This window comes from Meles meles, chromosome 7 (assembly GCF_922984935.1).
Source record: "Meles meles chromosome 7, mMelMel3.1 paternal haplotype, whole genome shotgun sequence".
NCBI classification, from domain to species: Eukaryota; Metazoa; Chordata; class Mammalia; order Carnivora; family Mustelidae; genus Meles; species Meles meles.
This window is the reverse complement of record NC_060072.1, coordinates 4,465,808-4,490,242: the sequence shown is the minus strand read 5'-3', so window position 1 is coordinate 4,490,242 and position 24,435 is coordinate 4,465,808. Positions and strand designations below refer to the sequence as shown.

The window sequence follows — 24,435 nt, the reverse complement described above, 5'->3', positions numbered from 1 at the left end:
TCTCGGGTTCTCCAGGGACAGAGAATCAACAGTTACTCATATATAAAGAGTTTTGTTTCAAGGTACCGGCACATGTGGCTGTGGGGACTGGCAAATCTAAAACCTGCAGGGCCTTAGGAACTCTGTGTTGTCGTCTTGAGGCAGAAGCCGTTCTTTGAAAAAAAAAACCTCTGTGTTTGCCCTTGAGGTCTTCTACTGATTAGATGAGGCCCACCACGCTATGGTACCTTATCTGCTTTATACAAAGTCAACTGATCGTAAGTCCTATCTACAAATACCTTCACAGCAACATCCAGGCTAGTGTTTGACTAGACAGCTGGGCCCTGTTGCCCAGACAAGTTAACAAAAATCAACCATCACAAGGCCAATGGGACCAGACTTACCCTGGTGCTAGAGCCCACTGCTCCTCCTGGCCAGTCAGCACCACCTGGGCTCCTGGACCTGGAGAAGGCAGAGCAGTTGTGTCTGGTGGGGACAGGACACTGGCCTCCCGGAGGAACTCCTGGGCTCCTTAGTGGCAGCCGCGGGACAGACTTCCTTCTGCTCTGGCCGTGTTCCCGTCCTGTGTGGGGTGGGGTCCCCCACGCAGGGGGGTGAGGAGGTGTCAGACTCCGGTGCAAACCCCGGGAGCACTCCAGGATGGAGGGGAGAGCCTTATTTTACTCTCAAGTATAGGATTGGAGGAGTGGGCATGGCCCCCCGGTTCATCCGGATAGATCCACACCCCCTCCAACACCCCCAGACCGGCTGCTGCCACCGGTTGTATGTGGCATGCCCGCGTCTGAGCACGCAGACTTCGAAACAAAGCTGCCTGTGGTTTCTGAGATAGGCGGTCCGTAAAGGGTAAAGGTTTTGAGCTAGTAAAGAGAGAAGGAGTCAGTATCGCTCCGTTTGGTTCAAGCAGACTCTGGAGGAAAGACAAAGCTGTCTTGGCTTCCGTGGCTTTGAACTCCCAACTCCCCACCAGTTCCTTGCCAGGACCTCCCACTGTGCCGTCGGCAGGGAGGCCTTTCCCCAAGGGCACAGGAGCGGAAAGAGGCCTGGGTGCATTCTGGTGGTCAGTGCCTCCCACGAGGCTTTGAAGGGAGAATGTTCCAGACGTGTCCTCCCCTGGGTCAGCGGGTGGGTCCCTCAAGACATGCCCCCAGAAGGTTGCTTTCAAGCTGTTGGTCTGGCTCGTAGCAGGTGTATCAGTCCAGGCTAGCCCACAAAAGGGACACATGTGGGATTCAGGACGCTCTGGGGGTGGGGACAAGGTGGCCTCCTTCCCTCGTCAACTCTGGGGAGCCCCCTTGCCTGGTGAGAGGGACAACAGAATGACGGGGTGACAGGGAGTCCCCCACAAGACTGGGTGCCCCCCTTCCCCGGCAGCAGCAGCCCTTGGCACCTCGTGCCTGACCGCCAGTCTCGTCGGGTGGCCCCGGGACAAATGACAAAGGTGAGCCACGTTCTCAGCTCACTGGGCTTCCTGGCCAGAGCTGCTCGCAGCCCAGCTGCCATGGCCGTGGCCGTAGCTGTGGGTGTAGATGATTGAGTTTCTTTTCTCACTTTAACTGCGAGCGAGTGGCTCGCAGCCAGGCCTGGTGTCACCCCTCCCTCCCTCCCTGGCACCTAGCGAGCTGCCGCCAGCTCCGGGAAAGCCGGATTTGGAAGGTGGCCCAGGGCTCCCGGCTCGGACACGGTGGGCCACGGGGTCCGCATGGGGCAGCACCAGGCCTCCCTCGCCTGGGGCTCTGGGCCCTTCATCCTGCCAGAGAGTGAATCTAATCCCGCGTGTGCACCCTGGCCCTGGCCAGTGGCCAGCTGGCTGTAGGGCTCCCTTCCCATTACCTGCTCTGCCCTCAGGTCAGGCGACTCAGAAGAATGCGGGAGGCGCGGGCCGGGGGGGCCGTGGGCAGAGCTGGTGGCGGGTCCAGGCTCCGGTATGAAGTGTGGGTGGTGACGGGTTGGTTGGATGGTGTATGCTGGGGTGGGAGGCAGTGTCAAGGCGGGGTGGGGGGACCTTGCTGGAGGTGAGGGTGTGAGACTCCAGTATGCGTGCGTGTGTGTGTGTGTGTGTGTGTGCGCATGCGCGCGGGGAATGTGGAAGGGGGTGCCTGTGACTCCTGAGGCTTCGCCTGCCCCTCTCCCCCTCTCCCTCCCGCTGTCCTGGGCTCCGTCCTGGCAGCAAGGGCTAGGCTCTTGCTCCATCTCAGCCCAGAGAGGGCAAAAGCCTGGGCAAGGCCACCCAGCGGTCCCAGGAGGGGGCAGGGCAGGGAGCAGGTGGCCAGGGCCCCAGCACGGGCGGGGGCAGGGGTACAGCCGGAGGTGGAGGGAGGAGGCTGGCTGAAACTGGAGTCCGAGCTAGGTCACTGTTGCCATGGTTCCCAGAATTGGAAGCGCAGAACACCTATAGGTTTCCCTGTGCCAGGGTGAACCAGGAGAGAGAGGGGAGAGAGACGGGAGCACGCAGAGACCCCCGGGGGCTGCCTTGGGCCTGTGTTCACACCTTAGCGGCCTCAGTTCTCTGCTCTGGCAGATGGGGATGGTGGCCTTTCTCGGGACCCTGGAGCCGGGCAGGGCTGCCTGCCCACCTCCCTCACTCCGTCCACACCTGGTTTTTATCAGAGTTGTTCAGAGTAGAGGAACACGGAAGGCATCGTAGCGAACACACACGCTTGATTCAGAAATGGGTGCCATTCGCTGGGGATCCGCTGTGTGTCTGTCTCTCTTTTTTTTAAAATAACATCAGCTTGCGAAGAGGCCAGGCCGGCGGTCTTGCGGAATGTCTCGTTGTAGATTTCTCTCAGCATTGCCCGCCATGGCGCCCTCTCGTGTGTTCTTTGATCCCCGAGGGCTAGTTTTTCTAGAAGGTTTCTGGGGGCTTCACTAGGCCCACAGGAGACCTTCCGGCAAAGTCTTCGTAGGTGGGTCCCTGGCACGGTAGCACCCTGGGAGCCGCTGACATCTAGGGCTGAGCTTGCTTGTGCGACTGGGCTGCCGGCCACGCCTGTCTGGACACAGTCCTGTGGTTCCCCTCTTCCCTGCACCCCAGATCGCCTGCCTCATTGCAGCAAGGGGCACCGGCTCCCGCCCCAGACCGTGTTGGGCCATGCTGCTGCTGGCGGCCCCGGGCTTCAGGCTGAATGTTCTGGGGTCTGGGATGTTCGGGGCCGATGGCTCAGGGGCGGGGCGGGTGGGCAGAGTGAGCCGTCACGGTGGATTGCAGCGCGCACGGGTGATCCGTGTGTGACTGTAGGATGCGGGCGCGTTGGACGAGGACCTGGAGGCTGTGTGCAGAACTGGAAGTTGTTCACAGGGTTAGGGGAGGCTTTCGTCCCCTGGAACGCAGTCCTTCGGCGTTGCTGTTAAGCCATCTTGCTGTTTGGAAATGCACTGAGCAGAGAGAGAGAGGGCGAGGGGTGACTTGTGGCCACATGAAGTGGATGGGGCTCGCGAAGAGATCGTGTTGTCAGCCTGGCAGGGAAGTTCGCATCAAGGGGAGAGCAGTGATCTTGGGGGCCTGTGGAATTAGGACGTCCAGCTGCGTCCTGTGGAGGTCGAGAGCCAGGACCGGGTGTGGGTGTAGGGTTAAGGTCGGCTGGCGTACGACGTGGCTGTTGCTAAAGCCAGATTTCCCCCTCAGAGTTTTCGGAAATGAAGTTCATTTACTTGCACCACAACCAACAAGAAAAGCAGTGTGGGTGGTGATCATTTTCTTCTCTTAAAGTAGAGAATGTTGAAGTAGTTTCCATTGAGTGTTTCAGCATGCACTGACTTTTCAAGGAAAAAAAAACACAGAAGTACTTACTTTGTTAGAAGTGACAGGTCGTCCATAACCCAAACGGGCTTAAGCAGGAAAGAGGATTTATTGGATGTTTGCATTCAGGTGCGGCTGGATCCAGGTGCACAGTGTTTTATGGGATTGTTTCTCTATCTTTTTCTGTCTTCTGTGTTTGGCTTCATTTTTCTCCCGTTCCACATGGTGACCTTTGGTAGTTCCAGGCCCATATCCAGGTCCAAACCCTCAGGTTTGGATCCAGTGGAATATATTAAAGATGTATCTCTTCCCAGGACGCCCGGGTGGCTCAATCAGTTAACCGCCTGACTCTTGCTTTCAGCTCAGATCATGATCTCGGGGTTGTGAGATCGAGCCCTGTGTTGGGCTCCACACTGAGCCTGCTTAAAAGAAGAAGGAGAAGAAGAAGAAGAAGAAGTCGTATTTCTTCTCAGTAGCTTTCATGGAAGTCTTAGAATTCATTCTGCTTAGAACAGCTGGGGGCATGTGATCGCGCCTGCCCGCCCTCATCTCTGTGGCTCAGGGAATTTGGTGCCAGGATGGGTCAGGCAAGGATCCTGCGTTCCGTGCTTGGTGCCCGAAGTGGAGCTTCTTGCCACGTCACATGGCCTCTGCATGCTTGTGGTGTGCACGTGTACTTCTGTGCATACGTGTGTGTGTGTGTGTGAGAGAGAGAGAGAGAGAATGTGGGGGTTTCCTGGCACAGCGGGAGGGGATGCTGGTGGCCAAGCAGACAACGGTTCACTCTGTCCAGCTAAGGAGTCCCTTCCCAGACGTGTGTCTGCGGCGGCGTTCCATCGCACAGACTGTGCAGACTGCACGGGCCGGGGATGCTGTGCCCCTAATGTCCCTGATGTTTGGGGGGCGGCCTCCCCGGCCCATGTGGGACCTCAGCAGGCGCCTTGCCCTCTCTCAGCTACTGCCTGTTGCTGGTGAGGTCAGCTCCCGTCCTCCTGCTGAACTTTTCCTGGTCGGGCTCCTCTCTCAGCCTGAGCACTTCCAAAGGCACCCATCTGTCCCCCTGTGTCCGGGACCCCTGTGCCCTGCCCAAGACGTGGTTGTCAAGTGAATGTTCGAGGCCTCTGTGACCACCCCACCCTCCTGCTGAGGCCTGGGTGTCAGCCACACCAGCCTCGGCCGCCTCTCCACTGACCTTCCTCTGGGGAGCGCCGACAGCCTTTCCACCTGCTGGGCAGCCCTCCCCGAGTGCCTGATGCGTCTGACCCCCAGACACGCAACAGCACCCAGAAACAGCAGGTGGCCAGCCCCCACGCCCTCCCTGTCAAGGCAGGCACCTCCCTGACCTCCGTTGCCGTAGGGTCCCTTCGCCCACTTCGAACTTGTAAAGCGTGGAATTTTGCGCTGTTCACCCTCTGCACCTGGCCGGTTGCTGGGCATGATTGTGGGACCCCCCCCCCGGTGTCAGGACACCAACGGAGGGTGGCCTGTTCACACGGCTGCAGAGCGCGCCCCCGTGGGACTGTCGTGGTGACAGCCCCCTTCCACTGGCCGTGGCTCCTTGGGTCATTTCCCAAGCGGGGTGTTTTCAGGAGTGCCGCTCGGAACGTCCTCGCCCCCTTCCCCATCTCTCCACGCACAGATGTACGCGTTCTGCGCATGGGCCCAGGCCGGCTTTGCGGGGTCCTGGATGCCCACCCCTGTGTATTTCTCTTTTCAAGTTAGATTTTAATGTTTAAACATTGGCAGCGGTCATGGATAAGCACAGACTCTGACTTCTCCCCGCCAAGGGAGTGGGTGTGGCCACGATGAGCTGTTTCTCGGTGACCCCCCCGGAAAGGGGCCGTGCCATCCTCGCCCTGGGCCTCCCTGACTCCCTGCTCCCGCGCAGCTCTGGTCGATGTCGTGGGTCAGCGTCGTGACGTCCTCCACGCCTCCCCTTCCCGGGCTCTGCCCGTGAGCAGACCTGACCTGACCCGTGGCTCAGTTCTCTCATCTGTAAAACGGAGAGGAAAAGCAGCCCTGAGCCAACAGAGAGTTTGAAGAAGAGGAAGGCAGCAAGGTTTTAGATTTTTTATAGTCCTGAAACATCCTTCTTACATTGTCAGCCACGTTTGTTTTAGTTCAGATCACTGTGTCTGGTACTAAGAGCCACACAGGCTAATGCGAAAATGAAAAAAGGCTAAATGTGGGAAATTACATGGATTTACCAACCAAACAGCATTCTTGCAACGTTGTGCATTTCCTTTTGCTAGTAAAGGCCGAGCCAGCCTGTACGTGCTGCTCTCACTGTGCGTTTGCGGTGTTTTAAAAACACCTTTATTATGATGCGATTCAGGTAACGCAAACAGTTGGCCTGCACAGAGCTGCATAGTCCGGCGTGTTCAGCGTCTTCTCAGAGAATGTGCACCTGTTACCCCCGTCACTCCGAGGACATTTCCTTCACCGCAGAAGGAACCAGTGCTTCCTGGCTTCTTGGCTGTCCCCATCCCCGTCCCCTCCCTCTCCCAGCCCCTGGCAGTCACCGATCCGCTGTCTGTCTATGACCTTGCCAGTTCCAGACATTTCGTATGGACGGAATCATGTCTTTTGGGACTGGCTTCTTTCGCCCAGCGTCACGTTTTGAGGAATCACCACGTGGTAGCATGGGGGGGGGGCAAATACTCCATTATCTGGGGGAGTTCTGTAAAGATTTGCACAGGTGCTTACACTTATCCAGGCACAGAATAACCACGTTTGGTGACTCATAGCTCTGCAGCCACGAGCAGTTCTAGTTGATCTCTGCTGGCCTCGGTTTCCCCGTCCATAGAATGGGTGCAGGGGTGAGTGTGTGTCTCTGTGCAGGCGTGATGGTGGCCTTGAGGACTTCGGCCCTGAGGGTGCCATTCCCACGCGAGGTGTGCACCGCCCCCCGGCCCCCTGCCCTGCCCTCCCGCGACGTGGGGCGGCTTGGTGAGACGGAGCTCTGGCTGGGGCACCAGGTCCCGAACAAGAGGCTGTCCCATACATGGGCCTGCACCTTCGGGGCTCCGGCTCCCCAGACCTCCCCCCCCCCGCGGAGGGTGGGCTTCGGGGCTCTAGCTCCCCAGACCCCCCCCCCCCTCAGAGGGTGGGCTTCGGGGCTCCGGCTCCCCAGACCTCCCCCCGGTGGGCTGGCAGGTGAACAGAGGTGGAAACGTCATCTTGACTTGGGGTCTTGGGGGATCAGAAGTGGGTGTTTTTTTTTTAATGTTGAGAAAGAAGCAAGCCGGGCACATGAAGGGCGTTTCCTTCATTCCTTGAGCCCTCACGGGTCCTGCGTGTTCCATGTCCGCGGGTTCTGTGTGCTTCTCCCTCAGGGTGTTGGAAGGCGCCCATGCCAGAATCCCCGCGAGGCGGCGTCAGGACGGCGTGCCTGGGCCACCCTGCCCGGCAGCAGAGCATGTCCCAGCTGGACTCGGAGAAACTGGCCGAAATAGGTACTGGATGCTCTCCTTCGGACCTCATTGTGCAAGGAGATCACGGGTGTACACTGGCTTTTAATAGATAATATGCATATGTGGGGGCCCGGGTGGGGTGATAGCGTCGGTCGCTGCTCCACGCCACCCACTAAGGTGCCAGCTTCTGCATCCCCATCTTACAGACGAGCAAACTGAGGCTCAGGGTAACTGGAAAACATGCCCCAGGGCACCTGGTGACAGGCGCCAAGCTGGGAGGAGAGCCTCTCCCCGGAATCGCCCCCTGGCGTTTTGGTTCGGATCCGTGTACGTGTTTACCTGTGAGGCTCAGGGCCGGCCTGTTTGAGTCCACTTCCCTCCTCCGGGTCTGCAAAACCCGGAGTAGATCCTAAGAACCTGCGGACGGCCTGTTGCCCTGAAAGAAACAGATTTCAGTTCTGTGTCCTGCACCAGCGTGTCCCACCCACAGGCACGACGCCGTGGCTGGTTTTGCACCTGCTGCGTGATCCGCTCCCAAGGACCCGTCATTGTGCCTCTGGTTTGCTCCCCAGGCTGCTTACGCCACGCAGCAACACTGAAGCACTTCTCACTTGGGTCCCCGGTGGCAGGAGAGGGAGCCCGACGTCAGTGGCACGGTTAGGGATGGCCGCAGGGGACGTCCTTGTTCCCTCCGTCCCCTCCCTTCCTTGGGCGGTCCAGTGTTCTGCCTCCTCGAGTTTCCATGGCTGTGCTCCACGTGCTAAAGCAGTTTTTTCTTTTTCTTTTTTTAACTGAGGTGCAATTAACGTACCGTAAAATTAGCTTAAATCATCTTAGAGTATTTACTATCTTCAAAATGTTGTGCGGTGTCCCCACAACATTAGAACATTTCCATCACCCCAAAAGGAAACTCCGAACCCCATTAACTGTCACTCCTTCCTTTGGCCCCTGGCGACCGTCAGTCTGTGTTCTGACGCTGTGGGGTTACCCGTCCTGGGCATTCCCGTCAACGGAATCCTACATCATATGGTCTCCTCTTTACTGTGGTGTGGTATTTCCAGGTCCGTCTGGGTCGTCACACATATCAGTACTGTGTTCCTCTTTTTTTTTTTTTTAAAGATTTTATTAATTTATTTGACAGACAGAGATCACAAGTAGGCAGAGAGGCAGCCAGAGAGAGAGGAAGTAGGCTCCCTGCTGAGCAGAGAGCCCGATGCGGGGCTCGATCCCAGGACCCTGGGATCATGACCTGAGCCAAAGGCAGAGGCTCTAACCCACTGAGCCACCCAGGCGCCCCGAGTGCTGTGTTCCTCTTATGTCTAGATAACACCCAGCACACGCGTAGCCCACATTTTGTCCGTCTGCTCCTCCCTGGATGGACATGTGGCCGGGGCCCCGTCTTGGCTGCCATGATCGTGGCGTGCACTTGTCTTTGTTAGAACACCTGTTCCCGGTTCTTTGGGGCGCCCTGTTTTCCAGAACTCAGCTTAGCACGGTCCCCCGCTTATCAGGATGCTTCACGTGGCCGCCTTCCCCACGTCTGTGTCTCTTCTCTTCTCATCAGGACCCCAGTTGTCAGATTGAAAACCCACCCTAGTCCAGTATGACCACGTCTTAGTGAATTTCATCTCTAAAGACACCATTTCCAAATAAGGCCCCATCGTGAGGCTCCAGGTGGACAGGACTCTTGGAGGGACACTCCTCCACCCAGTGCCTCTAGGGATCAGAGTCTACTCCAGCCTAAAAATCACAGGTCCCGATCTCTTTCCAGCTGAAAACATCTCTGCCTTGATTTGTTTTGCATGAAGGAACCTCTCCCCCCCGCCCCCCTGAAATGAAACCGGAAGATGGTCCTTTTTCCTCCTTCGTAGCACAGTGACCCAGTTTTGCCCTCCAACCCAGCTGTGGTTTCCTGTGAGCGGCCCGTGTCCACATCTTCAAGGAGGGCTTGGGTTGGTTGGAATTTGGAGCTGGGCAATCAAGTTCAAGTCCACACTCCACTGTCCAGGAGCAGTCTGACCTTGGGCCCTCATTCCTTGTCTCTGAGCCTCAGTTTCCACCCCTGTCAGTGTGGAGGGCAGTATTCAGCCCTGAGGTCTCATTTTATGCCTCCATGGTTCTGCACGCTGAGCGGGCACATAGTGGGAGCACAGGAGAGGCGGGCACATAGTGGGTGCACAACAGAAATGGGTGCACACTGAGGCATGGTGACTGTCCTATAAAGAGACCTCAGGAACCCGCCTCATTGCCCCCTTCCTCAAGAAGACAGCTGAGCCCCTCTTATCCTTGTTGTCTACCATAGAGCTGCAGAGAGATGAAGAGGAAGCAGCCACTCTGAGCACAGTGAGAAGGCCATCGGCAGCACCCGCAGCTGCCCAGGACCCTGCGCTGAGCATGAATCACCCCTTCTATGACGTGGCCAGGCACGGCATCCTGCAGGTGGCAGGTGGGTCGCAGCAGCATGGTTTCGGGAACACTGACAACACCAGCATCTCCATGGGCCCGGTGGCACGGGGTGGGCTCGCCGGGCTGCTCCCCTCCGGCTGGCTGCAGCCCCAGAATGAAAGCCACAGTAGGAATACCTGTGTTTGGAAAAAGTAGCTGACATCGGGGTCCTCCAGAGGGACGGGACCAGGAGGATGTATGAGGTCCACGCGAGAAGAGGTTTATTGTCGGGATTGGCTCTTGCGTGACGGTGGAGGCTGGGAAGTCCCAGGATCTGCCATCGGCAAGCCGGGGAGCCCAGAGAGGCCGGTGGTGTATGTCCTCGCCCGGGCACAAGAGGACCGCGGGCACTGGTTGGTGTCCACTGGTGTCTGAGGGCTGGAGAGAGTGGATATCCCACTCAAGCAGAGAGCAAATTCCCCCTTTGCCCTTTTGTTCTGTCCCGGCCCTTAATAGATTGGAGCCACCCTCCTGCCTTGGGGAGGGCGAACTTCTTCCCTCGGTTCAAATGCCGCTCCACTCTGGAAACGCCCTTCGCAGGCACAGCGAGAAGTGATGTTGTACGACCATCTGGGGCTCCCTGAGCCCAGTCGAGGTGGCCCGTGGCGTTAGCCGTCATAGGCTGTGACCCTGACATCTTGCCTCTTTGGCCCTTTCACTGAGCTCCGCATACGTTAGTCCCTGTCCCCGAGGAGCTGGAATCTTGTCAAGGTGACGATGAAGCAGAGAACGGTTCCCGATAGTTGGAGGCCCCCAGACACAAACGCTGAGTGTTTTGGTGCACAGTCCATGCAGATGACCAAGGAGAGGGTGGGGACTGGACAGGTGGCCTGCCATTTCAAGCCCCAGGTGTTGATTTTAGAGAATCTTTAAGGTTTGGGGAGCAGGGATGGTTGCTGGACCCCATGTAGGAGTGCAGATCAGGTGCCCCCAAAAGGAAGGCAGGCAATAGTTATTTTTCATAAGAATGAAAATTATTTATGGTACTATGCAATGGGTTATTTTTAAAGATTTTTAAATTTTATTTAAGAGAGGGAGAGAGAGGGAGCATGCGTGTGAACAGGGAAGGAATGGAGGGAGAGGGACACGTAGACTCTGCTCCGGGCATGGAGCCTGACGTGGGGCCCGAACCCCGGCCCTGAGATCAGAACCTAAGCTGGAACCACGAGTCAGAGGCTCAACCGATGGAGCCCCCCAGGCGCCCTGGCGATGGGTTATTTTTAAATAAATGAGTAAATACTTTAAAATTTTCTCTTTTAGGTTTCTAGTATGGGCAATTTCTATAGAAATAACCCACTTTTAAAAAATTTTAAGACTCTTTGAAGACCTGGGTGCCTGGTCAGTTGAGCCTCCGACTGGTGGTTTCGGCTTAGGCCATGATCTCAGGGTCATGAGATCAAACCCCGCCTCAAGCTGCGCACTGAGCCCCGAGTCTGCTGGGGATTCTCTCTCCTTCTCCCTCTGCCCCTCCCCCAGCTCACACATGCTCGGTTTCTCTCTAAAATAAATAAATTTAAAAAAACAAAAACAAAAAACAACTTGAGGACGCCAGTAGTTTTTAAGACTCTCGATGGGTTCCAAGGCCTGGAAGTCTGAGAAGCGGTGACCTTGCACGTGAGCGGGCCCGGCGGATGTCCCTCAAACACTCGAGAGGCATGTGTATCCCGCGGTGTTGGGCGGAATGTTCCGTGCGGTTCCGCCGGGCTCGGTTGAAACGCAGTGCTGTCTGGATTTCTGCCTCCTCCGGTCACTTCCGCGTCTGCGCCTCTCAGCTCTTGACTGGGGGGCTCAGAAGGCGCGTGCTTGGGATTTGTCGGTTTCTGCCTTCGATTCTGTCCACTTTTGTTCCGCGTGTCTCGACACTGTTTTGGGGGGCATGTACACGTAGGGCTGTCCTGTCTTCGGGCGTGTTGACCTTTGCGTTGTTTCGACGTGCCCTCCTTTACGTCTGGCTGTGCGCCCACTCTGACAACTGTGTGTGACGATCGTGTCGTCGGGCCGGCCGGGATGGCTCTGTCCTTACTGGTGTTGGGGGGTCTGTCGTCTCCGTGCTATTCCCTCAGCCGGTCCCAGTCTTCACGGCTAAAGCGCGTCGCGGATAGACCGTTTCCCACTGTCTGTTCTTTGGTCCTTTTCGTCCTCCGCACAGCCACGTTCTCAGTGCCCCGCAGGCGTGCTCGGGGGTCTGCACTTGGTCCCCGGGCTCTGGGGAGCGTGAGGCAGAGGGCTGGCACCGTGGGGCTTGTGGTTTAGCTTGACCCTTCCTGCCATGGTGTGGGGGGTGCCGATGGCAGCTGGGGGTGCCTCCGATCGGAGCGAGAACAGTGGTGTCCGAGTTCATGCGGTGGAGAGAGCTTTTCGACATCGGGCAGGAGGACCCGCTGACACCTGACTGGGACGGGGCCCCAGCAGAGCGGGCTGAGGTTCGCAGGGGTGCGGAAGGAGAGTTGAATCAAGAGATGGGGGCCCTGGGAAATAAGCTGGGGTCCTTCCTCTTTTGTGTGCCTCATCTCCGCCTGCTGGCCAGGGGGCCTGGGGGAAGGGACGGGGCTCCTCCCCGGGCGAGGCTGTCGGCGGCCCCATGGTTTGTCCTGGGTCCTTCAGGACCGTCAGGGTCCGTGGGCTGCCTTGGGCTGCGGGCAGGTTCTCCCAGGGATGCTCTGAGGTCAGCCGGGTGGCACACTTGAGCCCCTCCTCAGGCTGCGGGGTTCTTTGCCGGGATGACAGCCGTCCTCGGGTTCTGGAGAGTTCTCTTGTTTTAGACCAGAGTTCTCATGCAGCGCGAGCTTCTTGATACATTTAACTGTCTTTAGAGAACACCTGATGGCCTCAGGTGACCCTTAAGAGAGGCCAGCCCAGGTGGAGGTCCTCCCGAGTCAGGCAGAGGCGGCCGGAGCAAAGCTGGATCGGGCAGCTCTCAGCGTGGCTGAGGCAGACTTCACGGGCGAAGAGCTAGAGCAGGGGAAATCCAGATGCTCTGACCTGCGTGAACCCGCGGCTAAGCAGAGAGAAATCATTCGAGCAGAAATCAACATCCCTGAAGCCACCACCGGCTTTTCTATCGGAGCGCCTGGCGAGAGCCCCTGGCGTTCCCACACTGAGGGTCAGGCCCCTGCTCCCTCCTCCCAGCCTCAGCCAGGCGTCCGGCTCTGTCCCCTCGTCCCTAGCTTCGGTGCACGCTCCTGTGTAGCCGGCCTGCCTCGGGGACAGTTCACGACCTGGAACCCTTCCCCCTGCTCCCCAGGGAAGCGACGTGGGGTACCCTGTGACACCTGCCAAGGGGTCCACTTTGGGCATGAGCAGACCTCACTCTCCACCAAGGGGGACCCCCCTGGTTTCCTCTCTGAGTGTCACTCCCCCCAGATCTGGACACCCAGAACCGCAGCTAGAAACTGGAGCGTTACACAAAGTCCTGTTGAATGATCTGTCCCTGTTGAAGGGGCGTGCGCTTGGCCAAAGAGAAGCTTTGTAGAATTGTAACCCTTTAAGATAGCGTTTTGCCAAGAAAGTTGATTTCAGTGTTTCAAGAGGTGGTCACCGTCCGGAGCTCAGTCTGGGGCTGGGGCTGTGAGCCCAGAGGGAGATGACAAGGGCAGAGAGCGGGGCAGACAGGAAGGGGCCCGAGGAGCAGAGACGCCGAGGCGGCCGGGGGCAGAGAAGAGCAGAGGGGGACAGGTGGCTGCCCCAGTCCTGGCTCTTCCCCCCCACAGTTTACACCCCAGCCAGGCCTCCCCGCGGGACGCAGCCAAAATAGGTCTTCAAGTCTCCTTTCATTTCTGCAAAAAAAGAGGAGCAGCCTTCAGACAAAACCCCAAAGCGACAAACACCCAAGTCACTCCGGGTTGGACGGCTGCTGCCTTTATTATGCATTTTAATCGTCTTTCTCCCGGAGCCAATGACGGATCGTCTGGAGCGCGTTCCGGGCCATGGCTCCCGGAGCCGTTTCTTTATTCATAAACTGGGCTTCTCCGTCTCGGAGACAGTGAGCGATGCTGCGCAGCGCCCGGTGCGGGGAGGAATAGGGGTCATGAATTAAACGGGTGCCCCGCAGAATTTGCATTTTATTGATAGTTTTCATTTCCTTCCACATTATATCATGTTGAAGCCCGTTTTCGATACGCTGGCCTGTGTCACCGGAGAGCGGCGGAGCGGTATTTACTCACATTGACTGATGTCATTGATGCAGATGCCGCGTTGACTGCTTAATAAGCGGGAGGCCCGGCTGTCCCAGGGATCCCTCAGGGCCGCCCAGGGGGCCTCCTCGCTGGCGTCGCAGGCGTTTGGGGTGGGGGGTGGAGGGCGCCGTGCCGACCCTGCCAGGGGTGCCACCGTGCAGCTGGGAACCGCGCCCCGACGGGCCTCAGCTTCCTCTTCTGTAAATGGAGCTGCACACCTGCAGACACCCACCATCGGGCCCGTGGAAACGGGTCACATTTATTGAGCACTTATTGTGTGCCAATGCCCGTGGGAACGGGTCACATTTATTGAGCACTTACTGTGTGCCAATGCCCGTGGGAACGGGTCACATTTATTGAGCACTTACTGTGTGCCAATGCCCGTGGGAACGGGTCACATTTATTGAGCACTTACTGTGTGCCAATGCCCGTGGGAACGGGTCACATTTATTGAGCACTTACTGTGTGCCAATGCCCGTGGGAACGGGTCACATTTATTGAGCACTTACTGTGTGCCAATGCCCGTGGAAACGGGTCACATTTATTGAGCACTTACTGTATGCCAGTGCCATGCCAAGATTTTTTGGAGTTACTGTCTCAGTGCTTCCCAGCCAGTGTTATTTTTTTTCAAGTTTTATTTATTTATTTGAGATAGAGAGTGGGGGCGTGGGGAGGGGCAGAGGGAGACAGAATCTGAAGCAATCTCTGCGTTGAGCACAGAACCTGATGCGGGACTCGATCTCGTGACCCTGAGATCACGACCTGAGCCAAAACCAAGAGTCAGATGCTCAACCGACGGAGCCCTCTGGGCACCCCTCCCAGCCACGTTGATTACCGGGCCTGCCCTGCAGGGCGGCAGAGAGGCTGGCTTGGGACTGCCCCGCTGTGAGGGGCAAGGATCCCAGGGCCCGGGCTGTCCTCCCGCCATCCTTTTCCACAAGTCTAGTCTGCCCACCGCCGCACTCGCTGTAAGATTTACAAGTCTGTCCATCTGCATAATTCTGGGATGTTAGCTTAGGGGACATTTAGAAATCGGGGGATGCGGAAAGATTGCACTAAGTGAGTTGCCATTTTGGTTTTGAGGGGAGTAAAAACCCTTCACTGATGCCCCGACACCATGCGAATTGATGAACTGTGCAAACAGGAGGTGCACAATAAGTGTTGATGCCGTGAAGGAGTGAACAAGTCAGCGCTTTATAAGAGCGGGATGAGAAGGGACTGGGCCAGACGTGGGCGCTGGGCTCCCAGGCCCCCTCCATGTCCCTTCCTGTGGCTTGCCCGCGCTGGGCTCCGTCCGGGGACGCTCCTCTCCCTCGTTTGCAGATGGTGGCCGGATGGGGCTCACGGCTGGTCAGTGCCCCTCACGCCCCATCGCGGGCTGAATGGAGTCCACACTCTTCAGAGGGAATTCGTCCCTCTGACCCCTGCCTGCCTTGTCTCTGCACGCCCTCCACCCTCTGGGCCCGCTGACCAGAGCTGCGGTGGTGTGTCCCCTCGCCCAGCCAGTGCAGCATCTGTCAGCAGCCTTGGGTCTGGGGGCTTGGACAGGCCACGAGCCCCTCAACCCGCCATCGGCAAATCGGCAAAGCAGGGTAGGGAGGGAAGCAGGGCCTGTGTCTGAAGAGGGCAGGCGCTGGTGTCTGATGGAGACCTGCTGTGTCCTGGCCTTGCCCAGAAGGTTGGCATTCCTGAACACTGGGTCCCGGGGTGGCCTTGCTGGACCCTTGTGGCGGGGCATGTCCTCCCTACATCTGTCCCTCTTCCTCTCTGAGGCTCTGCCGTGCCTGCACTGAGTTCTGTGCAGTCGCGGGCTGTGGACGTTCTTGCTGCCTCTTTCCAGCCTCAACAGTGCCTGACCGTGGCCCCCCAGGACCCTGAGTGGGTCTTGGCTGGGCAGCTTTGGTGGTGGAAGCTCCCTCTTCCTTGGGATCCGCTGGCCTGGGCAGCTGCTCCTCCTTCTGGCCCCGCCTCCACTCCAGACCATCAGCCCTCTGCACTGGGGACCCTCCATCCTGGACGGGCTCAGCCCTCGACCAGGGCTGCACCCCGTGCACCCCTCAGCCCCGCCCACCCCGTGTACGCACGGACTGGCTCCGCCTCCTATGTTCCCCACAAATGGCCCGGCAGCCCAGGCCAGCACTGGGGGCCCCTCTCCCGTCGTGGAGGTCACTGGCCGCCACCTCCTTACTCCCTCCCACATGCGGTCTCTGTGTGGGACGCCCCGCCCCAGACCCCCTCCACCAGCAGCCGATGGGCCTTCGGAGCGATCCGTCGGGTGGTGTCCCTTACTTCCCTCCCGCAGTGTCAGCAGGATAAAGTCAGACCCTCACTCTCCTCATCCCTGTGGCCTTGACCCCTCCTTCCACCATCATTTCCCGCGACAGCCGGCAGCCCGCGTGGCGCGTCTGTGTCAGACTCGTGCTGTTCTCGGCCCAGCAGGCTGGCCCCTGAGCTGACGTCCGCTCTGCCCTCAGCAAGGCCTCGCCTGCAGCCCCAGTTCCTGCTTCATCTTCCCTTTCTGGAGCTTGGCCTCTGCATCTCTGGCCTGCTGGGTGGTGGCCCCCCCAACAGCCCTGTCCCGCCCCGCTTTGGCACGGTCGGCGTGGCGGGGGCGCAGGGTCGTGCGACACGGCGGAGTGAATGGCGTGTCTGGTCTTTGTCTCTGGTTCTTGGGAAGTAGCCTCTGAATCCCTGAAATTTCCTAAGAGGCAGGAGCAGCTGTTTATGCCAGAGAGGAGGCTCACGGGACCCCCGCGTCATGCGTGCTGCCAAGACAGCTCAGGACGGGGCTGCTGAGCCAGAAGGACCAACCGGGATCAGAGGGTCCGAGCTTTGTGACCTCCAGGGGCTGGAGACTGCCTTCAGTCCGCTGCTAGGCGTTCGATCTGCATTGATCACCGATGGAGCCGCGTATGGACTGAGTCACAACTCTGTCCGCTGCACCCGTGGTGAAACCAGTAAGGACTCCGGAGCCCATGCCCAGGTGGTGGTGATGACATGTTGATCTGCCTGACTGCAGGGGGAGGCGGCGTGGGTCTCCACACCCAGGACCCTCCCACCCCGCCCCTGCGTCTCCCTCCTGGCTGGTCTTGACTGGTGTCCTTTATGGTAAAATGTAAGTGAGCTGGTGAATTACTGACATGAGGGGGTCCTGGGAGCCTCGGGATTTGTAGCGGGGTCCCTGGGGACCCCGACCAGCAGCCGCTGTCTGAAGTGAGGACCCTTTGGAGAATGGAGCCCTTCACCCAGCAGGTGTGGCCCAAGCCCAGCCAGGTGGAAGGTGCTGGAGACAGAGCCTGTGGCTGCCGGAGCCCACGGGCTTAGGGGCTTGTGGGGCCGGGCAGAGACCCCGTCCCTACATCGCTGTCCTTTGCCCAGGATGGTGGGGCCGGGCGAGGGCCATGTGTGGTCTGTCTCCCCACAGCTGAGTGCACGGTGGGCCTCCGTGAACGCTTGTTGACCTTGTCTTCCACTTGCCACATTATTTTGTCACCCCAAGAGTTTGCACTTGGCCTGACTGGCAACAATAACGCCACTCGGGGTTCTCGGACTTTCATCACGGACGCTAACTTTCTCTTTCAGCCCCTGGGGCAGTTAATTCCCATGGCTTCGGTCGCCACATGGAAGGTCCCCAGCTTGAGAGGCAATGCTGTCCTTTTTCCTTGTGTCCCCCAGGCGAGCACAGACACAGCCTGACCATGGGACCCTGGCCTCTGAGACGCTAGGAGCAGTGTCTGGGACACACTCCCCACCTGGGCACACCCACTGAGGGATTGGTGCCCGAAGCCCCCATTCGGTGAGGTTTCCGGTGCAGTCCTCCCACACGGGGGCTCTCTAGACACGTGGGACGCGTGAGCAGAATCCGTGAGGAGCCCCGGGAATTAGAAGGTGCCGTGTCTGGAAACCAGAGCAGCTCTCGAATTCTGAGCATCGGGGTAGCTTCCGGGCTCCTGGGAAGATCCAGACGAGTCCCCAATAATAAGCAGCCATCCCGGTGTGCTGTTCGGGCAAGCCATGAGTGTGCACGTGGGTGTGCGCATGCGGACATGTGTGCGAGCGAGTGTGCGTGCCGTCGGACTAGCTCCAGTCAGAGTTGGAGGGGCTGAGAAGGCGCTGCTCTCATCCTTTCTCATTTTAAGCAAATCCCTGAAAATGGCTGTAGATACTTCCTTTCCGATGAAAGCGAGTTTAAAGTGGTGTAATTTCTAGAAGGGTCCCTGCTTTCTTCAGGTTCTAGAATCTGTCTCTCAGCCGATCAGTGATGGGTCCAATCTCAGCCGATTGGACATAATTTGAGGCCGGGCGTGGGCTGCAAGCCTGCGTGCTGGGGACACAGATGACCAGACGGGCACCGGCCCTTGGGGAGCACCCTCCCCGACACTGTCCCATGTGTCAGCAGAGTCACAGGGTCCCCTGGGCCACGCCGGGTGGCAGCACTGAGCACCAGAACTCCTGTACCCTATGAGGCCATGTCCAGGGGAGACTGTCCCCGAGGCCACCCCAGCCTTCTGCAGGGCCTGGAGTCCTGGGGGTGTCGGGGACGCTTGAATTCTATGGGGAGGAGGCAGCGGGCAGGGTGGCCGGACCCCAGGGGTGAGGCCGGGTGCATCTAGGTTCCAGCCTGGATGCCCTCCGTCCGCCGAGCCGCTGTGCACCGGTGACTCATCCCGCCAGGCCCCGCTGCCGTTTGTAAAGGGGAGCGAGTGCCCCTGCGTGCGGGCTGGTGGCGAACCTGAGCTTGACTGAGGCACACAGAGTGTCGTGTAGCAGACGCTCATCCAGGTGCTGTCTTTGCTCGCTGCCGGCCGCCCGGGCCTCTTAGGGCAGGTGGGGCTGCTCGGGAGGCTTCTGTTTCCCTTCAACGCCTGGGGCTGCCCGACGAGAAGGCGGCCCTAGGTGTCGGCGGGGCTCACGCCTGTGTCTGCTCCTGCAGGGGAGGACCGCTTTGGAAGACGAATCATCGCCTTCAGCTGCTGCCGGATGCCCCCCTCCCACGAGCTCAACCATAGGCGACTGCTGGAGTAAGTCCCATTGGTGCCTGTGCACACGCATGCCCTTCTGTGTGTGTGTGTGTGTGTGTGGTCCCCTTGTGTGCATGCGCACACACACACCACCCGCACCCTGTGCATACACACACACACGCCACCTCCCATCCCCGTGCACACACACACACCACCCTGATCCCCCCACACACTACCCCCAGCCCCGTGCACACACACACGCCACCTCCCATCCCCGTGCACACACACATGCCACCCCCCACCCCCGTGCGTGCACACACACCCATACACACACACAAACCACCCTCCAGCCCCATGCGCACACACACACACCCATGCACACACACACGCCACCCCCCAGCCCCGTACACACACAGGCCACCCCCCAGCCCCGTGCACACACACACATGCTCCTCTCCCTCACCGTCAGCATGACTGGATGCTCAGGGTTAAAGGCTCATCAGTGTAGGTCGACTCACAGGTCCCCAGGTGGATGTCGTATCCTTTTCCAGGTCACTTCTCAGTCCTCTTTCAGACCTCCCTCCCACACGGACCCCCGCCCTCTGCGTCTGCTTTGCCTCTCCTGCTCAGAAGGGAGGCCGTCCGCTTAGCTGCGTGCGGCCTCGGCCGCTGTCCCCCTCCATCTTGTCCGTTGCCGCTGGCGTCTGCACACTCCATGTGCTGCTGGCTGTGCTGCTTCCGACGCCTGCTTCCTGGCGGGAGCCCGCGAGCCTCGTGAGAGGTGCTGGGAGGGTCGGCGCGTCCTGACCGCAGCCCCAGCGCTGCTCCCACTCCCGGTTCCGGTCAGCTCCAGCCGGCCCACTTCTCCACCCACAGCGTAGTGCTGAGGGGCCGTGCCCTGGAGCCCCCAGCTCCAGGGAAAGTGTGAGCGGGTCCCAGAAGCAATTGAGAGCCTGTGGGTAGTGGTTTTGTGAGAATCCCCTTGACCTGAGCCTCTGATCTGGTCTGCGAAAGGGTCTTCTGACAGCAGTGGGAGACACAGTGTGACCGCAGGAACCCTGCCCGCCCCAGGGGCTCAGGAGTCTCGAGCCAGCGCTGCTGCTGCTGCTGCTATGGGCGAGATCTGCCATGGAGCCCACAAGGAGCACCTGCATCGCAGCGCACCAGCCCCACGGAGGTGCTGGCCTCCCTCTAGCATGCTCGCACGTGCGGGGCACACAGAGAGGGGGTCCCGGGTCAGGGAGAGCTCCCGTCTGGGGTCCTCCAAGGTTAACACAGTCCCTTGCAGATTATTCCTTCTGCAGCTTCACAAACCCATGACCTGCAGGTCAGCTGTCCCCGAAGGCCCACTGCTGGCCCAGGCGGTGTTTAGGATTTGTTTCCTTGTAAAGACAGAAGGACCCCGGACAGACAGAGAGCAGGAGGTTGCAGGAGGCAGGGTAATTAACTCGTTCGCGGCTGTGCGCTTGCTTTTGGGCCACGACAACGTTCGGGAGCTGGATGGCAGCGGTTGCACAACATGGTGCGTGTATTCAGTGTCACTGAATTGTGCGTCTTAAAATGGTTAATGCTGTGTTACAGATTTCACCTCAATTCAAAAGAACAAAAAACAAAAACAAAAAAACCTACCTCTGATAGCAACGGGTACATGGTGTTTTCTCTTGTGCCGCCTTGGAGACCTTCACCACCAGAAGGAAGTGGCCAGCACAGCCTCTGTGGACAGTTGTGTAGGTTGTTCACTGCATAAGGGAGGCACCAAGACAGGCTGCCATCCAGCTGCCGCTCCTCTCACCCAGCGTTGGAGGGTGTCTATGCAAAGGAAGGAGCGCCTTTTTCTGATTTACTCCAAGGTGCCCCGTGGGCTTCTTGGTCTTGCTAGGAAAAGCGCCCAGGCTGTCTTTTCCATGTCTCCATGGAAAACATTGCTACCACGCACACCACCCTCCCTCTCCCTGTCCAAGCAGTAGCTTTCTTGTGGCCAGATGTGCGCTCCTATTTTTGCAGTGGGTGAAGAAATAAGTCCGTGTCTTTGAAGCTCAACCAGTAATTTAGTTAATGACTTCCTGCGCTGAGCACGCCGCACAGCAGATGTACCCCGACAGGGAGAGAGCTCGGCGTGCTCACGGGAAGGACTGGGGAGCGCGCTGGGCCGGGGAAGGGTGCCTGCTTGCACGGAAGTGCCCACATGTCCCGCGTGGACGAGTGAGCCGACGTAGACGTTCCCCTGGTCTCCTCTCCCGAGAGTTGAGAAACGCAAGGGCGACCATCTGCAGAAATGAGGGCCTCTGGGTGGTGCGGGTGCTCTGTGGACTTAGAGACCTCAGTCTGGCTTCTGTCTGTGAGGGGGACGGAAGCACGGCCTTAGTGAAGGCTGCCCCAGGGGCTTAGTCCAAACAGTGTTTGAGCAAGTGTCCTGGAGAGTGGGTGCTGGGGCTGTCCCCCCAACAGATAAGCCCTAACCTTGGACACGTCAGGCCAGCTTTGCCTCGCATTTATGCATTAGAGACGAGGGACATCAGAGGGGTCCTCCTGCAGGTAGCTGGACGAGGCCTGGGACTGGAGGCGATCGCGGAGTTTTGGGGACTCGTCCTGTGGTGTGTGGCCACGAGACAGAACAAGCAGAGTCAGGATTCTGCTTTAGGGTGACGAGGAAAAACAGAGCTAATCTGGAAGGAGGGAATTGCCTGCTCCTAGAGACGCAGCAGAACGGCAGGGTTCCATCCTGGGTTCAAATCCCAGTGCAGCCTCTCTTACCCCCTGGGGCTGCTGTAACTCATCACTGCGTACGTATGTGGTGAGTGAAACAAATTTATTCTCTCAGCCGGAAGGCCGAAACCAAGGTGTTGACGGGGCCGTGCTCCTCCAGAGGGAGCCCCCTTCCAGGAGAGGAACCTTGCCCCTCGCGTCGGCCAGCTGGCACCTTCCCCTCCTGCGCTGGGGGCTCCCTCACTCTCCGCTCAGCCTTTCTCTTCTCAGACACAGCTGCCTTCTGTGATTTCCCCTTTTATCTGTCCTGTCCGGACACGTGGGGCATGGTGAGTGCCCGCCCAGATAATCTAGGAGAAACTCTCCCTCGCAAGAGCCTTACCTTAGTCACAGCTGCAAAGACGCTTTTCCGAGTCAGGTCACATTCACGGGCTCCAGAGATTTGCCGTGGGTGTCTCTTCTGGACCATTTTTGGGCCTGTCACGTCCCCTTCCTAGCTGCATGACCGTGACCCTCAGGGCTCAACCTCTCTGAGCCGCCTCTAACAAAAGGGGCAGGGCCCCTTGCAGGTGGGTTCCCAGGGGCCCTGGATGGGTGCCCCCGTGACCTGGGGTGCTGGGTGCTGGCACCCAGTGGGTGACCATGGCTTCTGTTCTGGGGGAAGCGTCCTTGGTTTCGGTGACAGTGAGAGGTGATTTTTGGAACCGGGTCTGTGCTTCGTGCCCAGGTACTTGAAGCACACCCTGGACCAGTACGTGGAGAGTGATTACACCATCGTCTACTTCCATCACGGGCTGAACAGCCGGAACAAGCCGTCGCTGGGCTGGCTGCAGAGTGCCTACAAGGAGTTCGACAGGAGGTGTGTGTGCCCCAACCCTTGGAGGTGGGGGTGGGGGCTGGGGGTTGGGGCTCAGGGTCCCACTGAGGGAGGGAGTCCAGGGGACTAGGAGGGGTCCCCGGCTGTGCCGCAGGAGGAGGGGAGCTAGGCTGAAGGAGCTGGGGGCGGGTGGGCTCACCTCCCCTCAGCGGGGCCCCTAACCTGCTTCCTCATCTAGGGCAGGGCCGGCCAGACAGTCGACGTTTTGGCTTCGCCGGCCCTCAGATTTCCTTTTTTTTTTTAATTTTTAAAAAATTTTTTGAAGATTTTGTGTATTTATTTGACAGAGACAGTGAAAGAGGGAACATAAACAGGGGGAGTGGGAGAGGGAGAAGCAAGCTTCCTGCAGAGCAGGGAGCCCAATATGGGACCGATCCCAGGACCCTGGGATCACGACCTGAGCCAAAGGCAGAGGCTTAATGACAGCCCTCAGGTTTCCGTTGAAACCGCTCGGTTCTGCCGTGCAGCATGAGAACAACCCCAGATAACACACACACACGGACGTGGAACTGGGTTTTAGGAAAACTTGATTGATGGACACCAGAATGTGAATTTCATGTCATTTTCACATACCATGAACTGTTACTCTTCTCATTTTTTCCCCAACAATTAACTACGGAGAGCCGTTCTCAGCTTGCAGCCTGTGCAAAAGTCGGGGGCCGGACGGATGTGGCCCGTGTACTCTAGGTTGCCGACCCCCGTCTAAGAAATGTGGCAAAGAAACACAACTGCGTGGCTGTCTTCCAGATGCCCTTTGTACTTTCTCCACGCTTTACAGTGTGCGCGGGGCCTTCTGGTGTCTGTTTTGGAGACGTGGGCGGCGTGCTGGGCAGGTGTGTCTCCCTGTGCCCCTCGCCTGGTGTGTGGCAGGGCTGGGACCCACCTGAGACCCTGTCTCCCTGTCCCACCCGATGCTCCGCACCACTTGGGAACAGCATGGATGGGGGGATTTTTTTCTTGAGCGACGTCTTGCGTAACAGTCGATTTCGGAGTGTGTTTGGCTAGTGGGCTGCACTCTCGGGCCTTCGTGTGGTCTCCTGAAATCCTCTGGGTGTACCTTCTCAAAGGCCCGTTGTACCTCTGATGGAGATCTAGCAGAGCTTCGAGCGGGTGGGATGCTGGCCAGCAGCAGACCTCCCAGAGCCTGCGCCTATCCTGTGGGTCCTGCTGTCGTCACCTGTGACTCTTTGGAGGAGTGTCTTGGCTTTCTGCGCTGTGTCTTAGGGAAAGGATTATTGCGTACTTTGCCGTCATTTACCTGACACTGTGTGCCAGGCCCTGCAGGGGAGCTCGAGGCAGCTGGGCCTCAGCAGCGGCCCCTCCCCCATGAAGCTCTCCTGGATTGTCCCTGGACAATCAACAGTCCCTTCCCTGCGGCCTCGCTGTCCCTGACCAGACAGGGCAGCTGCAGAGCGGCGTGTTTGTGCCCCCCGCGCCCGGCTGCAGCCCCCCTGCTCCATCTCTTTGTCCCCTGCCTGGGGGAAAAGGTTTTCACGGGGCAGGTTCTCAGTGGTGGAGGAGCCGGGTGGGGCCAGGAGTGAGCGCTGGTGTTCAGGCTGGGGTAGTCAGAGAGGCCAGCTGGAGGAGGTGGCCTCTGAGCGGCCCCTGGAGGGATAGGCAGGGTGTTGCTAGGTGGCCGACCTGAGGAAGAGTGAGGGGGGCTGAGGCTTCGTGGCGGGAGGGCTGGCCTGGGGGATTCAGCTGGGGAACGGAGGGAGTGGAGGGAAGTGGCCAAGGGCAGGGCGTGTGCTGAGGACGCCACACTGGGTTTAGGAGGCAGTGGGGAGCCATGGAAAGTGCTTAAGGAGAAGTGAATGACATGTTCAAAGTGGCCTTTTCCAGAAGCTCAGGCCGACAGGAAATTATATGTACCCTTCTGTTGAGCCGGTACAGATCAGTCCTCAAATGGAAGGAGGCACGCGTGTCTCCTACTTCTCACAAAGGTGGACCAGGAGGTGGGGTTAGGATTATAGACCTTGGCTCAGTGGGATAGAAAAGGGCAGATACTCTAGGCATCAGAACCAGCAGTGGAGTGTCTGCTGGGAGAGTGAGTTCCCTGTCACCAGAGGTATGCAAGTGGAGCTCCAGATGCAGTACAGTGAGATTTATACCACGAGGG

At 58.6% G+C, this 24,435-nt stretch overlaps 1 protein-coding gene across 3 annotated transcripts in view; it reads left to right on the top strand.

Annotated features, from left to right (window-relative positions):
• ARHGAP8 (Rho GTPase activating protein 8) overlaps positions 1 to 24,435 on the top strand; it is a 69,595-nt gene that overhangs the window by 9,793 nt on the left and 35,367 nt on the right. For 2 of the 3 annotated variants that reach the window (XR_006819594.1, XM_046011198.1), the window contains exons 1-2: positions 18,630 to 18,793; positions 22,167 to 22,298. Coding sequence is in view for 2 of the 3 variants with exons in the window: in XM_046011198.1 (XP_045867154.1) it covers positions 18,753 to 18,793; positions 22,167 to 22,298 (173 nt within the window). In the remaining variant the exon portion in view is untranslated. Of the gene's footprint in view, positions 1 to 7,074; positions 7,195 to 9,454; positions 9,599 to 18,629; positions 18,794 to 22,166; positions 22,299 to 24,435 lie in introns of those variants that run through there. The other variant, XM_046011199.1, reaches the window with a different exon arrangement.